The sequence below is a fragment of the Nothobranchius furzeri genome, chromosome 2, assembly GCF_043380555.1.
Source record: "Nothobranchius furzeri strain GRZ-AD chromosome 2, NfurGRZ-RIMD1, whole genome shotgun sequence".
NCBI classification, from domain to species: domain Eukaryota; kingdom Metazoa; phylum Chordata; class Actinopteri; order Cyprinodontiformes; family Nothobranchiidae; genus Nothobranchius; species Nothobranchius furzeri.
In genome coordinates, this window is record NC_091742.1 from 95,249,207 (window position 1) to 95,267,808 (window position 18,602).

Here is an 18,602-nt window from a genome sequence, read left to right on the forward strand (position 1 = left end):
TCACTGACACGTTTCTAAGTCACCTAAATTGCTAGTTCATGTTGCTGTATGTATATTTGTGACCCAGCAAATGTGATCACTTTTCTCTGTTAACCCATAATAAAGACATTAAAGAACCAAACTTCATGAATGTTTTTTGTGACAAAGAAGTATCTGTTCCAATCACTCTATCAGAGAAAAATCAGAGATTTAGAAATAACGGGACACTCAGTAGAGCCATATATTATATTTTTTACAAGTGTATGTAAACTTCTGACCACAACTGTACATCACAAGGTCATATTCTAAGATAAGCAGGAAACATCCTTGCTAACAGACAGTTTTCTTGTAGAGAGGAACTGAAATGCTTTCACTCCCTTTTTGTGCAGGAGAGAAATATGCAGCTGTTGAGCTTGTGCAGAAAAACACTGAGAGGCACTTCATATTAGAACAGGATTCTTCCATAATGTAGAAAGAGCTTATATGAGAGATACATATATTTTCAAAACCAAAGTGCTGCACAGTAACAGACATCAAAATCAACACATAAGAAAGTAATAAAAGAAGTACAGTAACAACTATAAAGTCAACAATAACAATAAAACAGACGTCCACCTCTGTGGACAGCGTGTATTCTGGACATGAAATGTGTTGACTTGGCTTACTGAAGTACAAATGGAGGGGCTCAAATGCAATGAATTCTCCAACAGCTGTGCTTAACAGCAAAAATTAATAAATAAACAACAATTCAGAGCCCCTGTCCACTGTGGTGACCATCTGTTCATGTGTTTAGAAATGTCAGCTTTACAAAAACAAAGTAAAGGAGTGATGCTGGCTCAGGGGTCAGGAGTTTACCCTGTAAATGTAGGCCTGCTGGTACGAGTGTGCAGCGTTGTTTATAAAAGGAGGCAATTCAATGTGCTTCACAAGTAGCCTGAAATGGCTCGACAACAAACATGAGATCACATAAATAAACACTTAACTTTGTAAACGCGACTCTCTCCACCTAGGTGTGCTACTTTCCCTCTGGTTAACACTCGTTTACGATGCGTACGCTGTCCCATACAGTGGACCCACACAGTCAGGTGACACAGGTGCAACGGGCAAAAACAATAAGGGAGATGGAGGGGGAGGAGCCACCACCACATTTGGACAGCCTGAGTAAATACTTTATTGGTCCTCTTCAGGCAATTACTGTCCTACATCTGACCCCTCATTGAGGAGCAGAGCGCTACCATTGGCTGGGCACCTGTCAGGGATCAGCGTGTTGCCCATGGATACGCCAACAGGTAAACTGTCAGAGCCTGGGATTATGGGATGGACCCGTTGTCCCCACTGAGCCACAGCATCTGTAGGTTTGTTTACAAATAAAGTTACATCTGTATGTGTCTTTATTGCCTTTGGATAGAGACGTTTTGTCTCCTTAGTTTTGTGGTAGTGAAGTGCTTAAAAACAGCTAAAAGATCATGACCATCATCTGCAGACCTGCTGCCAGCTGATGATGATGATGCAACAGTCCCATGTAAACAGACGTTTTTTCGGACAATCATGTGTTGTTGTAGTAAAATATTTGTAATGAAACTGGAAGAGACCTTGTGGTGGGAGCTAATGAGGTTCTCAATAAATAAATAAATAAATGTACCAGCCGATCGTTATTTCACAGATGTTACTGCACACACTCACAGTTCAAATCTAGCTGCTGGTGGACTGAAACGACTTCTCACACAGTCGGATTAGAACCGGAGACCCGTTGGTAAACAGAAGGTCCCTGTCGATGAGGATCCTCAGGTCGGCATGCTCTTCTTGTGAAAAGCTTGCTGACATAACCACCTATTCTTCTACGCATCACCACGACCACGACCAGGACCACCACGACCGCGAACACGACCAGGATTTTCTCCATCATCTCCATAACGGTTACTCCCACTGCTCCAAAGTGTTCTGAGAAGAGAGAGAAAACCATAGTTAGTTCATGAATGGAGAAGGAACATAAGTCAGAAAACACCTGATTCCACACAACACAGTTGAGAACATATGTAAACACTGGGCTGAGCTCAGATGAGTCAGGTATGTAAGGAAACGTAAGGAAACGCCATCAGGGGAGCCGTCTGCCCCAACAGCAGCAGAAAGGACACCAACACAGGGCGCCCAGAGGAGGGAGGCCGAGGGCCCCCGCCTACACCCAAGCACCAGCCGGAGGGCACCGAGGCCGCCGCCGCCGGCCACTGGCCCCAAGGCAGAGGGCTCCCACAGAGGAAACGCTGTAAATTATTAGAATAAGTAAAAGAAAAAAATAACGAGAGATAATATAAAAATAGATAAATAGTGATCAGTATGACTGTAAAAATAGTAATAGATACGTAACAAAACTGTCTTAAAATATAAGCAAGTAAATCCTAAATAATCAGTTAAAGCTAAAAAGGTGGGTCTTAAGCCTGCTCTTAAAAACATGAACATTCTCTACGGCCCTGAGGTCCTCTGGCAGCCTGTTCCAGAGACGAGGGCCATAACACTGGAAGGACGCCTCGCCATAGGTGTGCGTCCTGACTTTGGGATCACAAGGAGACGGCTGCCAGAGGAGCGTAGAGGCCGCGAGGGTTTGTATGGTTACAGCAGTTCGGCGAGGTAAGAAGGGCCGAGACCATTAAGACACTTAAAAACCATTAAAAGAACCTTTAAATCGATCCTGAAACATACGGGGAGCCAATTCAAAGATACTTTATTAATCCTAGAGGGAAATGAGTTTCAGTACACACAATTCAGAGGTCAGACATGCATACAAAGACACATGACAAGAATTGGTGACTGTGGTCATTCGCAACCCAAGTCGTGCTACCGTTATAGATCAAGAGGGGTTATACGAGGACAGAGTCAGGGTTAGGGGGATGGAAAAAAAGGCACTTCAGAGTTACCCCCGACAAAGAGGATAGCTTTGCTATGCAAAAAAACACCTCAGACAAATAAGCAGACAGACTTCAGACGATACACAACATACGTGTCCACTAGGAGGGGAGGAAGGGTTGGGACTCTCCACACTTCCGTGCGTGCAGCCGCATAGCAGCGCTCATCACCTCCGTTTTGCACAGGGGAGGGAGATAATGGGTTAAAGTGTATAGTGACTCCTGGATACGGGACCACGTCCTTCACCGGCCACAGTCCTTCCCAGGCTGGGATAGGGAGAAAGCGACGGCCACATTCCACATTTCTTCTGAGGGGGGAGTTTCCAATTCAGCCTTGCAGGCTTCAAGGGCACCAGATTCAGATAAGAATTATTTTGGTTACAGAGATAATTTCCTCTCTGCCTTAGAGTCTTGTAGGTCTTCACCCCTCTAGTTCCAATAATGGCGTAAATTAATCTATCCCAGTCCGTGCTGATCCGTCAACTCGCTTCTTGATGGAATCCACCTTCTGTGCCAGAGCCTGAATCTCAGCCAAAGGTCCAAGCTTACGACTCATCTCGACAATTATATGAGTTTGTGTGTTCACAGCTTGATACATCCCATCTCTGAGCTCCGGGATTGAGCCAATATTCCTCGAAAGCTCATTGATTTTCCGGTAAGCCAGGTAACTGCTCAGGCCAAACAGCAGGAATCCCGACACCAAAACCACGAATATCCAGACATCTTCAGAATCCTCTACAGACAGTTGAGAAAGGCACATCATGTTCCACTGCTTCCAAGAGTCCATGATATACCCCGCTGGCTCTGTCCCAGAGGGGCAACCGGGAGCCCCTTCTGCCGTTCTCATCGTAGAAAAAGTTTTGTCAATCGCGTTGAGAGACCAGCTGACCAGATCCATTATTAATCATTTCCAGTTTCCAGAGAAAATGCAGAAGCGCTGTGCACTCAAAGACAGGACAAAGAGCCTTGAGATATGAAGGGAGGGAGAGAAAAAAGCGTCTGTACTCTCCAAGAGCCGGAAGAAGCTATAAAATGATTCTAAAACCGGAGTGATGTCTTTTGTACGTTCTTGCTGCATTTGTCTTCTAATTCCATTTTTGGTTCTTTTTTAAAAACACAGGAAAGGTTTCTCTCTACCTTCCTGAAGTTTCGTTTGCGGCTGCAAACATCCTCAGAGCTGACGCTGATGGTGGCGCCACTTCCTTCGTTTATCCGCGGGCAGCAGAGGACGTTGTCGCCCTCTGCTGCCCGCTCTCCCGATGATGCAGTCCCATGCGCGATCCAATGAGTAAAGTCCATCGTCTCTGTTCATGGTCCCACATCCACGTCTCCTTATCTCGATTGCTTCCTTGATCCATCTTTTGTATTTTTGTTGTTCGGTGTTTATGATCCGTGTGTTGTCCCAGTCCATTACACGGTTTTCTCTTGTGCAGTGATCTGTTACGGCTGACTTCTTTATTGTACTTTCTGCTTCTTCTTTTGCTGCTCTTGTGTGTTTTCGACTTGCCTCTTTCTCGCACTCCTTTCTGTGTTCTATTGTTCGTGTGTTGAGTTGGCGTCCGGTTTCTCCTATGTATGTTTTATTGCAAAGTTTGCATGGGATTTCGTAAATGACTCCACATTTAAGTCCAGCTGATATTTTGTCTTTTGGGTGTACTAGTCTGTTTCTAACTGTTGTGTATGGTTTTGTTGGTGTGTTTATGTTGTGTTTTTTCATTGTTGTTCTTATTTTTTCTGTTATGCCTCTGATGTATGGTAGGGTTATCACTGGTTTTGGTTCTTGTCTTTCTGGGTTTCTGGTTCTTTGCTTTGGTTGTTCTTTTCTTTCTGTTGTTGTTTGTTTTTTCCTTTATCGCCCATGTCGGGTATCCGCACGTCTTTAAAGCGTGTTGTATGTGTTTGTCCTCTTGTTTACGGTGTCTTTCTTCTGTTATTATGTTTGCTCGGTGATATAATGTTCTGATTACTGACATTGTGTGTACGGTGGGGTGTTCTGATGTCCATAATAGATATTGGTCTGTGTGTGTTGGTTTCCTGTATGTGTTTATGTTTAGGGTCCCGTCGGTCTGCCTGGTGATTTTCATATCCATAAATGCTATGCTGCCTTCTGTTTCTGACTCATAAGTTAACTTTATGCTGCCTGTGTCGTCAATTGGGGGGGGGGGGGGGGGGGGGGTTCTAAGTCTTCCATGAAAAACTCACACAGGGTGGCTGATAACGGGTTACCCATGGCGAAGCCTTCCAGTTGTTTGTATATTGTGTTGTCGTATGTGAAGTAAGTGGAGTTAGCTACCAGTCCTATCAGTTGTGCTATGTCATCTGCTGTGAGGTTTGTCCTTTTGTGTAAAGTCTTGTCTTGTCTGATTCTGTTAACTACTATGTCTATGGTTTTTTGGGTTGGTGTTTTTGTGAACAGGGATGTGACGTCATGTGAGATGAGTATGTCGTTGTCTTCTATTGTAATTTCCTTTAGTTCTTTTGCCAATTCTATGCTGTTTTTGCAGTGTTGGTCTGTATTTCCTAACAACGGGCTGATGATTCTGCTGATATCTTTTGCCATGTTGTATGTTGGTGTACCTATGCTGTCAACTATTGGTCTAAGTGGGGTGTTTTGTTTATGTATTTTTGGTGTTCCATATATTCTTGGTGTTATGTTCGCCGTGGGAATCCAGTGTTTATACATTTTTTCTGTTATTTTGCCTTTTTCGTGCAGTGGCTTCAGTAATTTTTTCATGTTTTTCTTAATGTTTTCTGTTGGGTCTTTAAGTATTTTGTACATATTTTTGTCCTCTAGCATCCGATTAATCTGTTGTTTATATTTTTCTTTGTCCATAACTACTGTGGTTCTTCCTTTGTCTGCCGGTAGAATAATTATCTGTTCATTTTTAGATAAAGCTGTCATGGCTGATTGTTCTTCTTTTGTAATATTGCTGTGTTGTATTTTGCTGTTTTTTAATATCCCAACTACATTATTTCTGAGTTCTGCTTTCTTTCCCTCATCTGTGATCTGCTGACATGCTAGTTCTGTTGCTTCGATAAATTCATCACATGGTATTTTCTTTGGTGTTACTGCGAAGTTTAAACCTTTTTTAATGCTTTCTTCTGCTTCTGTTAGTTCGTATTGTGAAAGGTTATTGTGTGGTGTTATCTTGTTTTTCTTTTCTCTTTTTCTTGTTGATGAGTTTGTTTAACTTCTTTACGTGTCTTTCTTTTACTGTTGTGAACTCTTTTTCAAAAAATGGAGTGATGTGCTCCCGCTTCCTGGTCTTCATCAGGACACGTGCTGCAGAATTTGATAAAAGTTGTAAACCTGAGATGCTCTTTTTGGGAAGACCAGAAAGCAGGGCATGACGGTAGTCTGTTGCACTGGTGATAAAAGCATGCATCTCCAATTTAATGGAATGTTTTCATTTGGTAAAACATTAGATTTCATAGAGGTCCCGGCTCACGTCAGACCTGCCACAGGGGCCCAAGTATTGTGTTGCCCCGGGGCTGATGGCAGTAAGGTTAGCTTGAACCTTGACAACTTAATTTTCTGTCAGATGAGCGTTATTGTGATTTTGTTTGGGTTGTGAATGTTGGACGTGGTCTCACCTGCGTCTGTAATGATCAGGGTCATATTTTCTCTGTAGTTATCTCCTCCAGAGGTAACCCTCACAGTGTACTCTCCAGAGTCGTTTTTGGTCACATTCAACAGGGTCACGAGGACAGTGTTGTTCGTCGGCTGGCAGCTGCTGATCACTCGGTCGATGAATTGTGGATCCTGGTCTCCTCGGTGTGTCTTGTGCCCATCTCTGTAGTAAAAGACGAACTTAGGGGAGTTCCGTCTCTTCAGTGAAACGGAGTCTACCACGCTGGAAGGCAGTGGGAATGCCAGAGTGACGTTCTCCCCCACATGGCCCGTGAACTTCAGATGATCTAAGACATGAAGAGAAAAGTCACATCCCTTCTACAAGCCAAACCTGAAATGTAGCGCTTTCTAAACATGTATGATCCCTCATTTATGGTCTCTCTGACTCTTCCTTCACTCACGCTGCCAAACACATCCTCGTTAGCGTAACGGGTATCGAGGGAACAGAGTCCAGGACCTGGTGACTAAGCTGCTTTCTTTGACGTCTCAGTTTGAGTTCAACATCTCTGTGGGAGACCGAGCAGCGCCATCTGCTGGTGAACCCCCGTTACTTAGGAGGAACATTTTAGAGATAAAATACGTGTGAGCCAAACCTCAAATGCGTTCAACTAAACAAATAACATCAAAGTGACACATTAGGGGTCACGGAGGCACAGGAGTACTCGTCCTGAAATCAGAAGGTTGCAGGTTCGAGCCCCGCTCAGTCGCTGTCGTGTCCTTGGGCAAGACACTTGCATGGTGATCAGAAGGACCGGTGGCGTCCGTGCACAGCAGACTCGCCTCCGTCAATGCATTCTACGGCAGCTGTGGCTACAATGCAGCTCATCACCACCAGGGAGTGAATGTGTGTGTGAATGACTGTGTTGTAAAGCGCCTTGGGGGGTTTCTAGGGCTTTACATGGAGCTCTACAATTACAGGCCATATTCTCAGTTCTGCTCTGTTCTGGCCTAAAACATGGACGTTCTTCATCGTTATGCCGCCAACGCCCCTCAAGTATGATAGAAGTAAAAATATGTCAGAGCTGGCATTAAAATCCACATTTTCCTCTGGATCGAGCTAACGGGTCTTCCTTGGCCTACATTACTCCTGGACTGGCAGAAAAAACCTTTCCCGTACAAAAATGACGTTAAGGGTTGACATCCATCCGTAGACCGAGCGGGCCAACAAAACACGCTCCACCGTCCCACCCATCAAACTCCATCACAGCAGGGTGCTTCCCCACCGAACCCTGCATGACCGATGTGTTACGATAACTTCTTCCATCTGTCCCCTCTGTGATCCTGTATGCATGTATATTAGTGCAAATATTCTTCTGAAGACGTTTTACTTCCTGCCTTTCATTCACATTTTTGTGCCGTTTTATTGGTTTTCTTTCTGTGGTGGAACGTCATTTTGGTGCGCCACCTCTAAGCCGTGAACCCCGGGTCATGCTTGTAAAGGACAACCTGATCGCAGACATTTTACCTGTTATTGTAAACAGATGTTTGTCCTTTGGGATGTTTTGTTTGCCGTTTTTATTTTGAGTGTGTGAAAACAGAATAAAAACACTACTAAAGTTATTTTTAAATAAGTTAAATAGTTCAACCGTCTCTAAATAACTGATGCACACACAACTGCGGCTCCTCTGGTCACGTGACTGACGTAGTGAAAAGGTACCAGACGGACCCGACGGGAACCGAACCGCTCCGCCTTCTGGGGAGACAGATTCACTCCCTGGCTTTAGTCGCTTCTCAGTGGTAGCAGCTAGCCTGCTAGCCAGCTCAATGCCGGTGTTGTGCCAAAAAGCGACTGGCTGCCAAAAACTGACCAGCCACCGCGGGATCGCGCACGGTTAGGGTAATTGCTTTTCTAGACAAAATTCCCCAGGATTTAGCCTTAAAACTCGGCATATCTAGCAATATGGACATTCAGAAAGCAGAGATAAACATCTGTTTAAGTACCGGACGAGGTTATTGCAGATATTAGGTTTTCCAGTTGGGAAGTTGTTTTAAATGTTGCTATTGTCTTAAACGTTCACAATGAGGATATATTAATCCTTTTGGCAATATTTGCGATTGAAAGATGGTTTGTGGTCAGAACTGGCTTTCTTTATGTTACAGCCTTGATACTAAAAAATAAATAAACAATGTAAAATGGTGCCCTGTGTTGAATGTAAACGCTGTATAAATGGAAATAAACAATTCTCCAGCGATTTGATTTATCCCCCCTCCCTTCTTTAGTCCACTTGACATGGAGCCACGGTTAACTAGTTTGGGGCACATTTTTACTTGAAAAATAGTATTTAAACTGATCAAGCTTTGGCTTTAATGACACTGTGTAGGTTACTATCTATTCATTACGTTGCTCTATTTAAAAGTAACAAGATAAAATCACTTCAGCACATAAAATTAAGATTGTCACTTGCCAAATAGAGACTGCACCCTCCTGTTTACCTATAAGAAACGCCTCAAAATATCTTTAAATTCTTTATTGATGATTTAATTGTAGACAACTAAAATGGCATTTTACTTGCCAAAAGGTGATTACAGTGTCCTGGCCACCTGTAAAGGGTTAAATTTACCTAAATATTACCTTATTTATTATCTCTTGATGTTATTAGTTCCATCACAGGATGCTGGGTCTCTTCCACATTCATAAACAATTTTAGGCAAGGGAAATGATCTTTTTTTGCCATTTTTGGGCTGTTTTTTTTTTTTTTGCCAGAAGGATTAATATATCCTCATTGTGAACGTTTAAGACAAATAGCAACACTTAGCTATCTACCCCCTGCTTCTCTAATTCTTGCCACTTGTTACATTAATAATTTTATCATGAGTGTTTTATTAGTTCTTATATTTGCTTATCTCTTAATTAATTTTTTTCTTACCTTCTGCACCAAAATACAGCAGCAATTTCCTAATGTTGTGATTTGGCACACGTATGGCAATAAAAACTTCTGATTCTGAAACAACTTCCGAACTGGAAAAACTAATATCCACGATAAACATCTGTTTAAGTACCGGAAGAGGTTACCTCTGCTTTCTCAATGTCCATATTGCTAGATATGCCGAGTTTTAGGGCGAAATCCTGGGGAATTTCGTCTAGAAATGCAATGACCCATAGCAATTACCCTAGCCGTGCGCGATTCCTTTTAGCACAACACCGTGCTAACGGTGTAGTCCCGGGTTTAGAAACAGGTGAAGACTGTAATTAGCTGCTGTTTAGTGTAAAGACAAGCAGATGAGCAGCGAGAAGAGGACAGACCCGCAAAAGGCTTTATAGTGCGTGTAAATAACCCTAAATAAGCGGAACGTAGGCTAACCTTAGCTAATGCTAACGTAACTCTATGGGCTCAACCGGTGAGTTGTACAGAAATAAACACACATCCAGTCGATCAGCTGTGATCATAAACTCACCGTTAAAGCCAGAAGTAGTTAGGCAGGCGAGGAGAATGGCGATGATTATCACTACGGTCATTTTCTCTACTTCAGAAGCTAGCGCGTAATGAATGACACACACTTCCGTGTTCTGAAGCCTGCTGAAAACGCGAGGTCGCGAGCCCACCTTTAGCTTTTAAACTTACCTCCTTTTCTCCTGTGACGCCCATGAAAACCAGAAGGGGGCAGCTGATCAGCGAATTTGTCACCATTTATAACGACTTTTCAGACCCCCGTAACGACTGTTTTTCAAAAAAGCGCCTAGCGACAATTTTGGTGACATTTCCGACCCTCCTCAGCTACTTCGACTACAACTTTGTTGCCGACTTTACCCGCAGATTGGAGATACATCCGAAGCGACAGGACCGCCCTTCCTCCAGACTCAGAGGATCAGAAAGAAAAGGATCTGCGCATGTGCGTGCAGCATGATCACGCTACCCCCGTTGACCAATCAAAACCATTTGTGGGTTTTCACCCGCCAACTAATAAATTTGTCTTACAGAGAAAATAAATTTAATTGTACAAAAGAAATATCCAAGTATTTAAGACCAATCTTTTCCTTTTGTTAGTCACACACTGGCCACCCACCAACAGATGTCCACCTATTTTCAGACTTTGTATCAGTTCTATAGAGAATCAAACATACATTAAACAGCCTTTTTAAAGGCTACTTTACACTCTTTACTTTTGCTTAGAAAGCAATAATTTCTTTAATTCCTATATACGTTTTTCATCTTTTAAACACTTATTTTTTATTATCTTTATTTCATTCAATAAAAAAATAACACAACAGATACTAAACAATATTCATAAAAACACAATATATATTTGAATGAAAGGGAGCAGATAGAAGAAAAATCTTATTATTTCTGCCCCCTTTTTAAACTTAAATATCAATTTATATTTGTGCAGTCCCTCACCAGTTCTTTCAGTCCCGTAACTGTTCACATTTGTTAATTAGTATGTCCACATCCTTCCTCTTTCTAAAGTGTCCCCAGCCTTTTTTTATTGCTTACCATTTATTAATTTCTCAGTTCACCTCACATTTTCCCCAACTCAAAATAAAAAAAATTGTTTTTACTTCTTTCATCCTGTCCCACCTCCTTGTTTTCCCTTCATCATAGTGACACAGATTTCGATAAAAAACAGACATTTAACATTTTATTAGACAAATTGGCAAAGTAAATACATTACAACAATGACACAACCAAAATCCTATTTCCAAAAGTACCGCACAGAATGGGAGTCACTACCTGAATTTAAAGGTTGGCTGAAACCACATGCAGGTAGCGACATTAGAGCTACCTGCATGCACTGCAAAACAGACCTCTATGCAAAGTTGTCAGACATTAAAAAGCATGCAGCTACCCAGAAGCACATCGAGAAGGCTAACCCCGGCTTTCCAGGGGAGCCGTCAGCAGCACGTTACTGCAGCAGCACGTCTTGCTGGCGTAAGCTGCTGCTTGGCCCTTCCCACGAGACGCGGAGCAGCAGGGGAGCAGCTGTCACCGACCGAGCACGAAGTCACACGAGTGACTTCGTCAGTAAACACAACAACAAGCAGGAGAAAACTACAACATGGTTTGTGTTTTATGTTCTGTCTGTTTTATAATCGCCAATACGGACCTGAAAAACAAAGGAGACCGCTAGCTAGGTGATAACTTCTCACGGGGACGCACAGTTAGTAACCTTTTTTAAAGTAAAGCAACCGGAAGGCAGTACGTTCTTTATTCTGAAAATCTCGGGAGCTTCTCTCCATTTCCGTGTCCGATTTCCTGTCTTTCCTTCCCCAAAAATGTCGAACTTGACCCGTTTCAGAGGCGTCGCGCGTAGAAAATAGAACCGGCGCGTAAGGGCCGCGACATGCTGCTCCTGAGACGCGGCCGACTCGCGCTGCTGACGGCTCCGGTGGAAAGCCGGGGTTAGCCTTACAATCAGGCAAGCCAACCCAAACTGACATCCGTTGCCAAAAAAACGGACACACTGAAGCAGGCAGAGGCCGCAATGGCTTTGGCTATCAGTGATCACTGCTCAATTTTGTCATGTGACCACATTGGTTTAGCATGCAAAGCAGCTTTCCCTGATTCTAGTATTGCCCAAAACTTTCGGATGCACCGTACCAAATGCACCGAGATGATAAATGGTGTGTTGGCTCCATATTTCATACAGCGGTTGGTGGCTGACATAACAAATACAGCCTTTTGCTTGATGAAAGCTCAGATGTCAGTGTCTCCAAATATCTGGGCATTGTGGTTCGCTATTCTAGTGAGGGAAAGGGACACGTGGTGGACACCTTCCTCGGCCTTCTTGAGCTGGAGGGAGGGGCCATCAGTCTGGCCTCGAGAAGGAGAACCTGCTTGGCACTGGAGCAGACGATGCATCAGTAATGACAGGGATATACAATGGTGTTCACAAAATTCTTAAAGAAGAAATAAAACACCTTGTTCTCGTCCGCTGTGTATGCCACTCCTTGCAACTGGCTGCCAGCTCTGCCTCCAAAACCACTCTTCCTCGCAGTGTTGAGTTCCTGCTCAGGGAAACCTACAATTGGTTCTCCATCTCCCCTAAAAGAAAAGAAGCATGCAGGACAGTTTATGAAACCATAAACTGTGGCGAGAGGCCATTGGCCACAACAAGAGTCTGTGCCACACGCTGGTTTTCAGTAGAACCTGCTGTATCCAGACTACTCAGTCAGTGGGAGGAGCTAAAGCTCCATTTTAGTCTGACCAAGACAAGCGAGCATTGCTACATGGCAGACGTTTTGCTGACCCACAGAACCTACTGTACTCGACCTACCTGAAATCAATCCTCGGTGAGGTGCAGGCTGCAGTGAAGGCCTTTGAGGGAGAGCAAACAGATCCTCTCAAGCTCCTGGACTGTTTAATTCTACTAATTACATCAGTGTGCAGCAGAGTTCTTCATCCTGGGGCTACAACTGACATCCTGAAAGACCCAATAGAGAACCACATCTCACCCAGGCCGTATGTTGGCTTTGCATTTGAGTCCAAAACAGCAGAGCTTACCGTCTCCCCTGAGGATGAGGGCCGTGTGAGACGGAGGTGTATTAGTTACACCGTTGCCCTAGCCAATGAGCTTCGAGCAAGACTTCCGGACAGTCTGGAAATTCTTCAGCACACGTCATTGTTCAGCGTCGGAGAGACCCCGAAACAAAGCAAGAACCCAGGTGACATGGAAAAGCTGATGGTCTTATTAGGATATGATCCTGAAACAACTAATCAGTGGAGAAGTGTCCATTTTCAGAGATGGGAGGAAACCGCCAACACCACTGGGTTCTGGTTTGAGGTCAAAAAGCACAGGGATGCAGCAGGCCTTCACCCATCTGAAGAGTTGGCGTCCGCAGCAGTTGCAGTTCTTTCGCTGCCTCACTCAAATGCTGCAGTAGAAAGACTCTTCAGCCAAATGGGTGTCATTAAAAACAAATTAAGAAGCCGCACGTCCCTCCAAACTCTCACCTCCATCCTCCACATAAGATATGGCCTAAGACTAGCTGGGAACACGTGTTATGAGCACAAGTTAGCAGAAAAGGTGCTAAATCTCTCTGGCACGTCTGCTGCCTACTCTTCTAAAGCAGACAGTTGTCCAGGTCCAAGCATGCAGTCATCCAGCACTGATAGTGCTTGTATAGAGGACATGGAGTTCTGCCTCAGGACCCTCGACGATCTAGAGTAAGCAGATTTAAAAAAAACATTAAAATTAGTTAACTTTGTAAATATTTGTCAATAGTTTATGTGATTTGTTGATCAAAAATATAAATTGGAACTCCAATTTAAAAAAAACTCTGTTAATATTGTAAATATGTCAATCGTTCATGTGGTTGGCCTTTAAATCAAGCTGTATAATAGCTAAGTAAGTAAAAAATATCAACTGGAACTACAATAAAAAATTCCTTTTTGTTAATACTGTAAATATGTCAATAGTTCATGTGGTTGGCCTTTAAATAAATATGTTAAATATTTAATCTATTGTTAATAAAACATCTGAACTGAAGCTAATGGATAAAACTGTTTAATCGTTGTTAATAGTGTAAATATTTAAATAGTTACAGCTTTGCAGGGTGATGATAAGTTTTCTTACCTTTTGAGTTTGTGTTCGTATTCGCTGGGGCGAGGTAGTCGTCGTGAGTAGCTTTGTTAGCTTTGTTGTTAGCTTTAGCCGTTTTCTTCTTCCTTTGTTGACTCACACACACTTTACGTTTTGCTGAAAGCCCTTCGTCTGGTTGTGAAGGGTGATATAATATGACCAGTGAGGTTTTTTTCTCTCGCATGTGTTACAGGTCCCAGGTATGTGACCATGCAACAGGTGATTCTGTCAAAAACAGTCAAATGAGCAGACAGGACATCAGTATGGCGTTGATGCGTTAGCTCTTCATTGCAGGATTTTATTAACACTTTCAACCATGTCAAGCAGCACATTTTCTACCATTCACCTTGTTTAAGCAGTTCCCTTTTGACAAATTCTGAATAGTCAGACACTTATTTTACTGCATTTGACATTTTCTTGCAATACTGGTTCATCACTACATGTTCATAATATAATAAGACACTCATGGAACAAACTTAATATTTCTACTCCACATGAGCTTTAAAATAATATAAATGCAAACCAGTTTAAATAACTCTTTCTCATCAACCACCTTGCTTATTTTCACTATTTCACCTACATGAACAAAATAACACTTCTTTCTCAGCAATGCCATTCATTTTACATGGAGCACACAGGATAAAATCCAACTAAACATGAAGCCGTTGTTGTGCCGCCATATCAACTTCGCCATCGGGGGGCGCCGGGCGTACAGCACATTTAAACCACACATTAAGAACAAAACTTCCTCCCAAACCGATTAACAGGTGCTTGACAAACACATCTTGACACGGTTTTCTCCCATTTTCACCTGTTTATCGCTCTTATATGAGGACACTAACCTGTTAAAAACAGTTAAATGAGCAGACGGGACATCAGTAGAGTAGGACCTGGCTGCAGACATCAGCTGGTGTGTCGAGAGCAAGATGGCGTGTCATTACTTTTACCGGAAAATCGACGAGCGAAAGACCTCGGCAGGAAGTTGGTCTTTTTTTGGCGGCCGCTACGTTGTTTTTGTTTCAACCATACTCGGCGGGTTTCAGTTGAGGAAAGGTAAGGATAAGGATGATAGATAAAGAAAGGTAAGGATGAAATTAACTAATTGTTGCAACCGTTCTTAGTTCTTAAATGTAGGCACTGTAGCGTTTAAAGCTTTACCAGAGAATTATTGCAAAGGCACCGTGTTTCATAGCTAATTGTATCAATATTAACACGCAGTCTTTAAATGAATGCAGGGAGTTCACAAGCTAACACAAAAGCTACATAAATAAAGCTATCAGCAATTGTAGCTTAGCTTTAACTTAGCTATTTGATTTTTCTGGTCTCCCTGTTTGTTAAAACAGTTAAAGTAATAATATTAACTTTATATATAATTTAGACATGATATAAAGACCACGATTTCTAATACTGACTTAACTGAAACATTATTAATACCCTTTTTTAATTAAAAAGCGTAGATTTTCAGAGATTTGTAAGTGGTTTCAATCACTAGTTTTCATACGAGGCTAAAGTTAGCTTCCGATTCGGGAAATGGCTAAAGGGCTAATACACCCAATTTTTCTCTACTCTGACCATTTTTATTCTGCTCTAGCTCAAAACCTACAATACATACACTCTTCAAACCTGTTTTAGATTATTCTGGGCTCGTAGGAATGCATAAAACATAGTTTGTGATTTGTGAAACCTTCCTCTGATTTGTGAAACTTCAAAAAAGACAGATTTATGAATTTATTTTTCAGCATCTGGCCCACACTGGAACTGGTCCTGTGCACCCAGAAATAAAATGTATTTTCTGGACAAGCTTAGCTTTCAATATCTCTAAATATTTTTCAGTTATTGTGTGTGGTGTGCTGGGTCATTCTACTGTGGTTGCACAAATCAGGTGTCCTGCAACAGGTACAATAACTTTGAAATAGTAGCCGCTTCTCTAATTAATGCCGCCCTCCTTCTGATTCTGTTTCAGAATAATCCTAACCTTATAAAAAATAGATATTTTTGTCGACTGACTGCTTTGATCGGGTTTGGTTTATATTAATATTATCGGATTTAAGCACATGTAGCTGCAAATCATTCAGGAGTTACAGGCCTTAAATATAGATCTAAAATGAATATCGGACTTCTTCAAGTGACACTGACAAAACTCCTTACATGTGCTTGTATTCTTCATTTGCTAATAAGATGTATTTTATCTAAATTCCAGGACAATCGAGGCTTTGAAAAATGGAACCCAGGCAGTGATTTCAGATGGGGAAATCAAGGTAATGTTTAATTATAATAAATTAAGACTCTAAAATTGGACATAGGATAATGCAATCCCTTGTTTTCTGTGGTAATGTTGCTTATTTTTAACTCTTGTCTCTACTCAGACTGTGTATAAGGATCTCTGCAGCGGTAGAGTGAAGTCTGGCCTCATGTATCTGTGGCACAATCCAGGTGTCTCGCTTAAATTAAAGCAAAGACTAAAGCCACTGATGTTCCACTTTGCTGATGCACAGGTAAATGTATACTGACTTACAATAAGCTGCATCACATTTATTTATGTGGATGCATGGTCAGTGGGCCACCTGGGTCTGTTGTCTAATGCTGAGAGGAACGTTTTGTTCATTTTTATGTTAACGTGTTTTATAGGTTGACGAGCTGACAGAGCGGATTGGTTCATGCTCAGGAATAGATAAACTAATAAAGAAGAGAGAGTTCCAGTTTCTGGACTTGGTGTTTGATATCCTTGTTCCAGAGGTACAACGCAGTCTTCAGCAGTGATTGGTATAAAAGTTACTTTTTGAAAACATTTGACAGTGTATGAAGTAATCCTTAACAGAGTTTGGTGGCAGGAGAATCTCGTCTCTGCTTTTTGCGGATGATGTGGTCCTCCTAGCTTCACCCTGCTCTGACCTTCAGCTCTTGCTGGATAGGTTCGCGGCCGAGTGTGAAGCGGCTGGGATGAGGATCAGCACCTCCAAATCCATGGTTCTCGACCGGAAAAGGGTGGCTTGCCAACTCCGGGTCGGGGGAGAGGTCCTACCTCAAGTGGAGAAGTTTAAGTATCTCGGGGTCTTGTTCACGAGTGAGGGTAGGAGGGATCGGGAGATCGACGGGCGGATTGGTTCGGCGTCTGCAGTGATGCGGACGCTGAACCGATCTGTCGTGGTGAAGAGGGAGCTGAGCCAGAAAGCCAGGCTCTTGATTTACCGGTCGATCTACGTCCCAATCCTCACCTATGGTCATGAGCTTTGGGTAATGACCGAAAGAACGAGATTGCGGATACAAGCGGCTAAAATGAGTTTCCTCCGTAGGGTGGCCGGGCTCAGCCTTAGAGATAGGGTGAGGAGCTCGGACATTCGGGAGGGACTCGGAGTAGAACCGCTGCTTCTCTGGATCGAAAGGAGCTAGTTGAGGTGGTTTGGGCATCTGGTCAGGATGCCTCCTGGACGCCTCCCCGGGGAGGTGTTTCGGGCAGGTTCTGCCAGCAGGAGGCCCCCGGGTCGACCCAGGACACGTTGGAGAGGTTACATCTCCAATCTGGTCCGGGAACGCCTTGGGGTCCTGCCGGAGGAGCTGGTGGACAAGGCCGGGGAGAGGACGGTCTGGAGCTCCCTAGTTGGGATGCTGCCCCCGCGACCCGGACCCGGATAAGCAGAGGAAGACGACAACGACGACGATGAAGTAATCCTGCATGTTTTTCAGGTAACAATAAAAGTGTTGGAAAAATGGGAGGGGATGAATCGATATGCAGCTGAGAAAGCCATGCTTCAGCAAATTCATTTGTACCCAAAATAAAATGGTTGTGAAATTAAGTGTTTCTTTGGTTTTATTGTCTTTCACTCAAAATAAATACCAACTAGCTAAATAGTTATCAACTGTAGTAGTTAAATTCTGTTGCAATGAGCTGCTGTGATACACAATAGGACAGTGTTATGGATATTTAATAACTAATTTTTGTTGCTGGTGAGAGAGGAGTGTTGCTGAAATGTTTTTCACTGCTTCTGGGAGTCCTGTACTTTAGCAATTGGTGTAGGTCAAAAGTTCATCTTGGGCTTAACAATAAAACAGAATATTTAGCCAGTACTATTTTGTTTGCACATTTTGAAAAGTCTTAGTTTAATGTGTTCTCATTTTTTCCATATGTTTTTTTAATTCACTTTACAGCCTTTTATTGTGTGTGTGTATATATACATATATATATGTGTGTGTGTGTGTGTATATATATATATATATATATATATATATATATATATATATATATATGTATGTATGTATTATGTATGTATGTATGTGCTACTGTCATAAAAATTCCCTGTCTGAAGAACAAAGGGATTTAATATTCAATTTTCATGCAACGCAGGTAACAACGTTACTTAAGTTTGCCAGTCCAGATCTGAAGAGAAAAAAAAATCTGAAATAAAAAGCTTTTTCCGGTAAGTTTTGTTTTTTAAAAAACTACTTCCAGTGAAAGTAATGACTTCTGGTTAAGGTAATGACCCACCGTGTAATTTTTCTCTTAAATATGTACAAATCGAAGAGAAAAACGACACGGTATGGTTTTGACAAATTCAAACTACTTTTGTGCTTTGTCA

The 18,602-nt window shown here is 42.5% G+C and overlaps 1 protein-coding gene and 1 long non-coding RNA gene across 2 annotated transcripts; both read right to left on the reverse strand.

Annotated features, from left to right (window-relative positions):
* Positions 1 to 211: 211 nt before the first annotated feature.
* On the reverse strand, positions 212 to 10,060 carry LOC107396753 (uncharacterized). Its single transcript, XM_015976588.3, has 3 exons — positions 9,907 to 10,060; positions 6,474 to 6,797; positions 212 to 1,920 (listed from the first exon to the last, which is right to left on the reverse strand). Exons 1-3 carry the CDS (start codon positions 9,965 to 9,967, stop codon positions 1,700 to 1,702), a joined length of 606 nt encoding a protein of 201 aa, XP_015832074.3. The 5' UTR covers positions 9,968 to 10,060; the 3' UTR covers positions 212 to 1,699.
* A 1,015-nt stretch (positions 10,061 to 11,075) lies between these two features.
* Positions 11,076 to 12,715, reverse strand: LOC139066257 (uncharacterized). The gene is made up of 2 exons (XR_011519181.1): positions 12,368 to 12,715; positions 11,076 to 12,290 (listed from the first exon to the last, which is right to left on the reverse strand). It is a non-coding gene; the product is annotated as an uncharacterized lncRNA (long non-coding RNA).
* Positions 12,716 to 18,602: the final 5,887 nt, after the last annotated feature.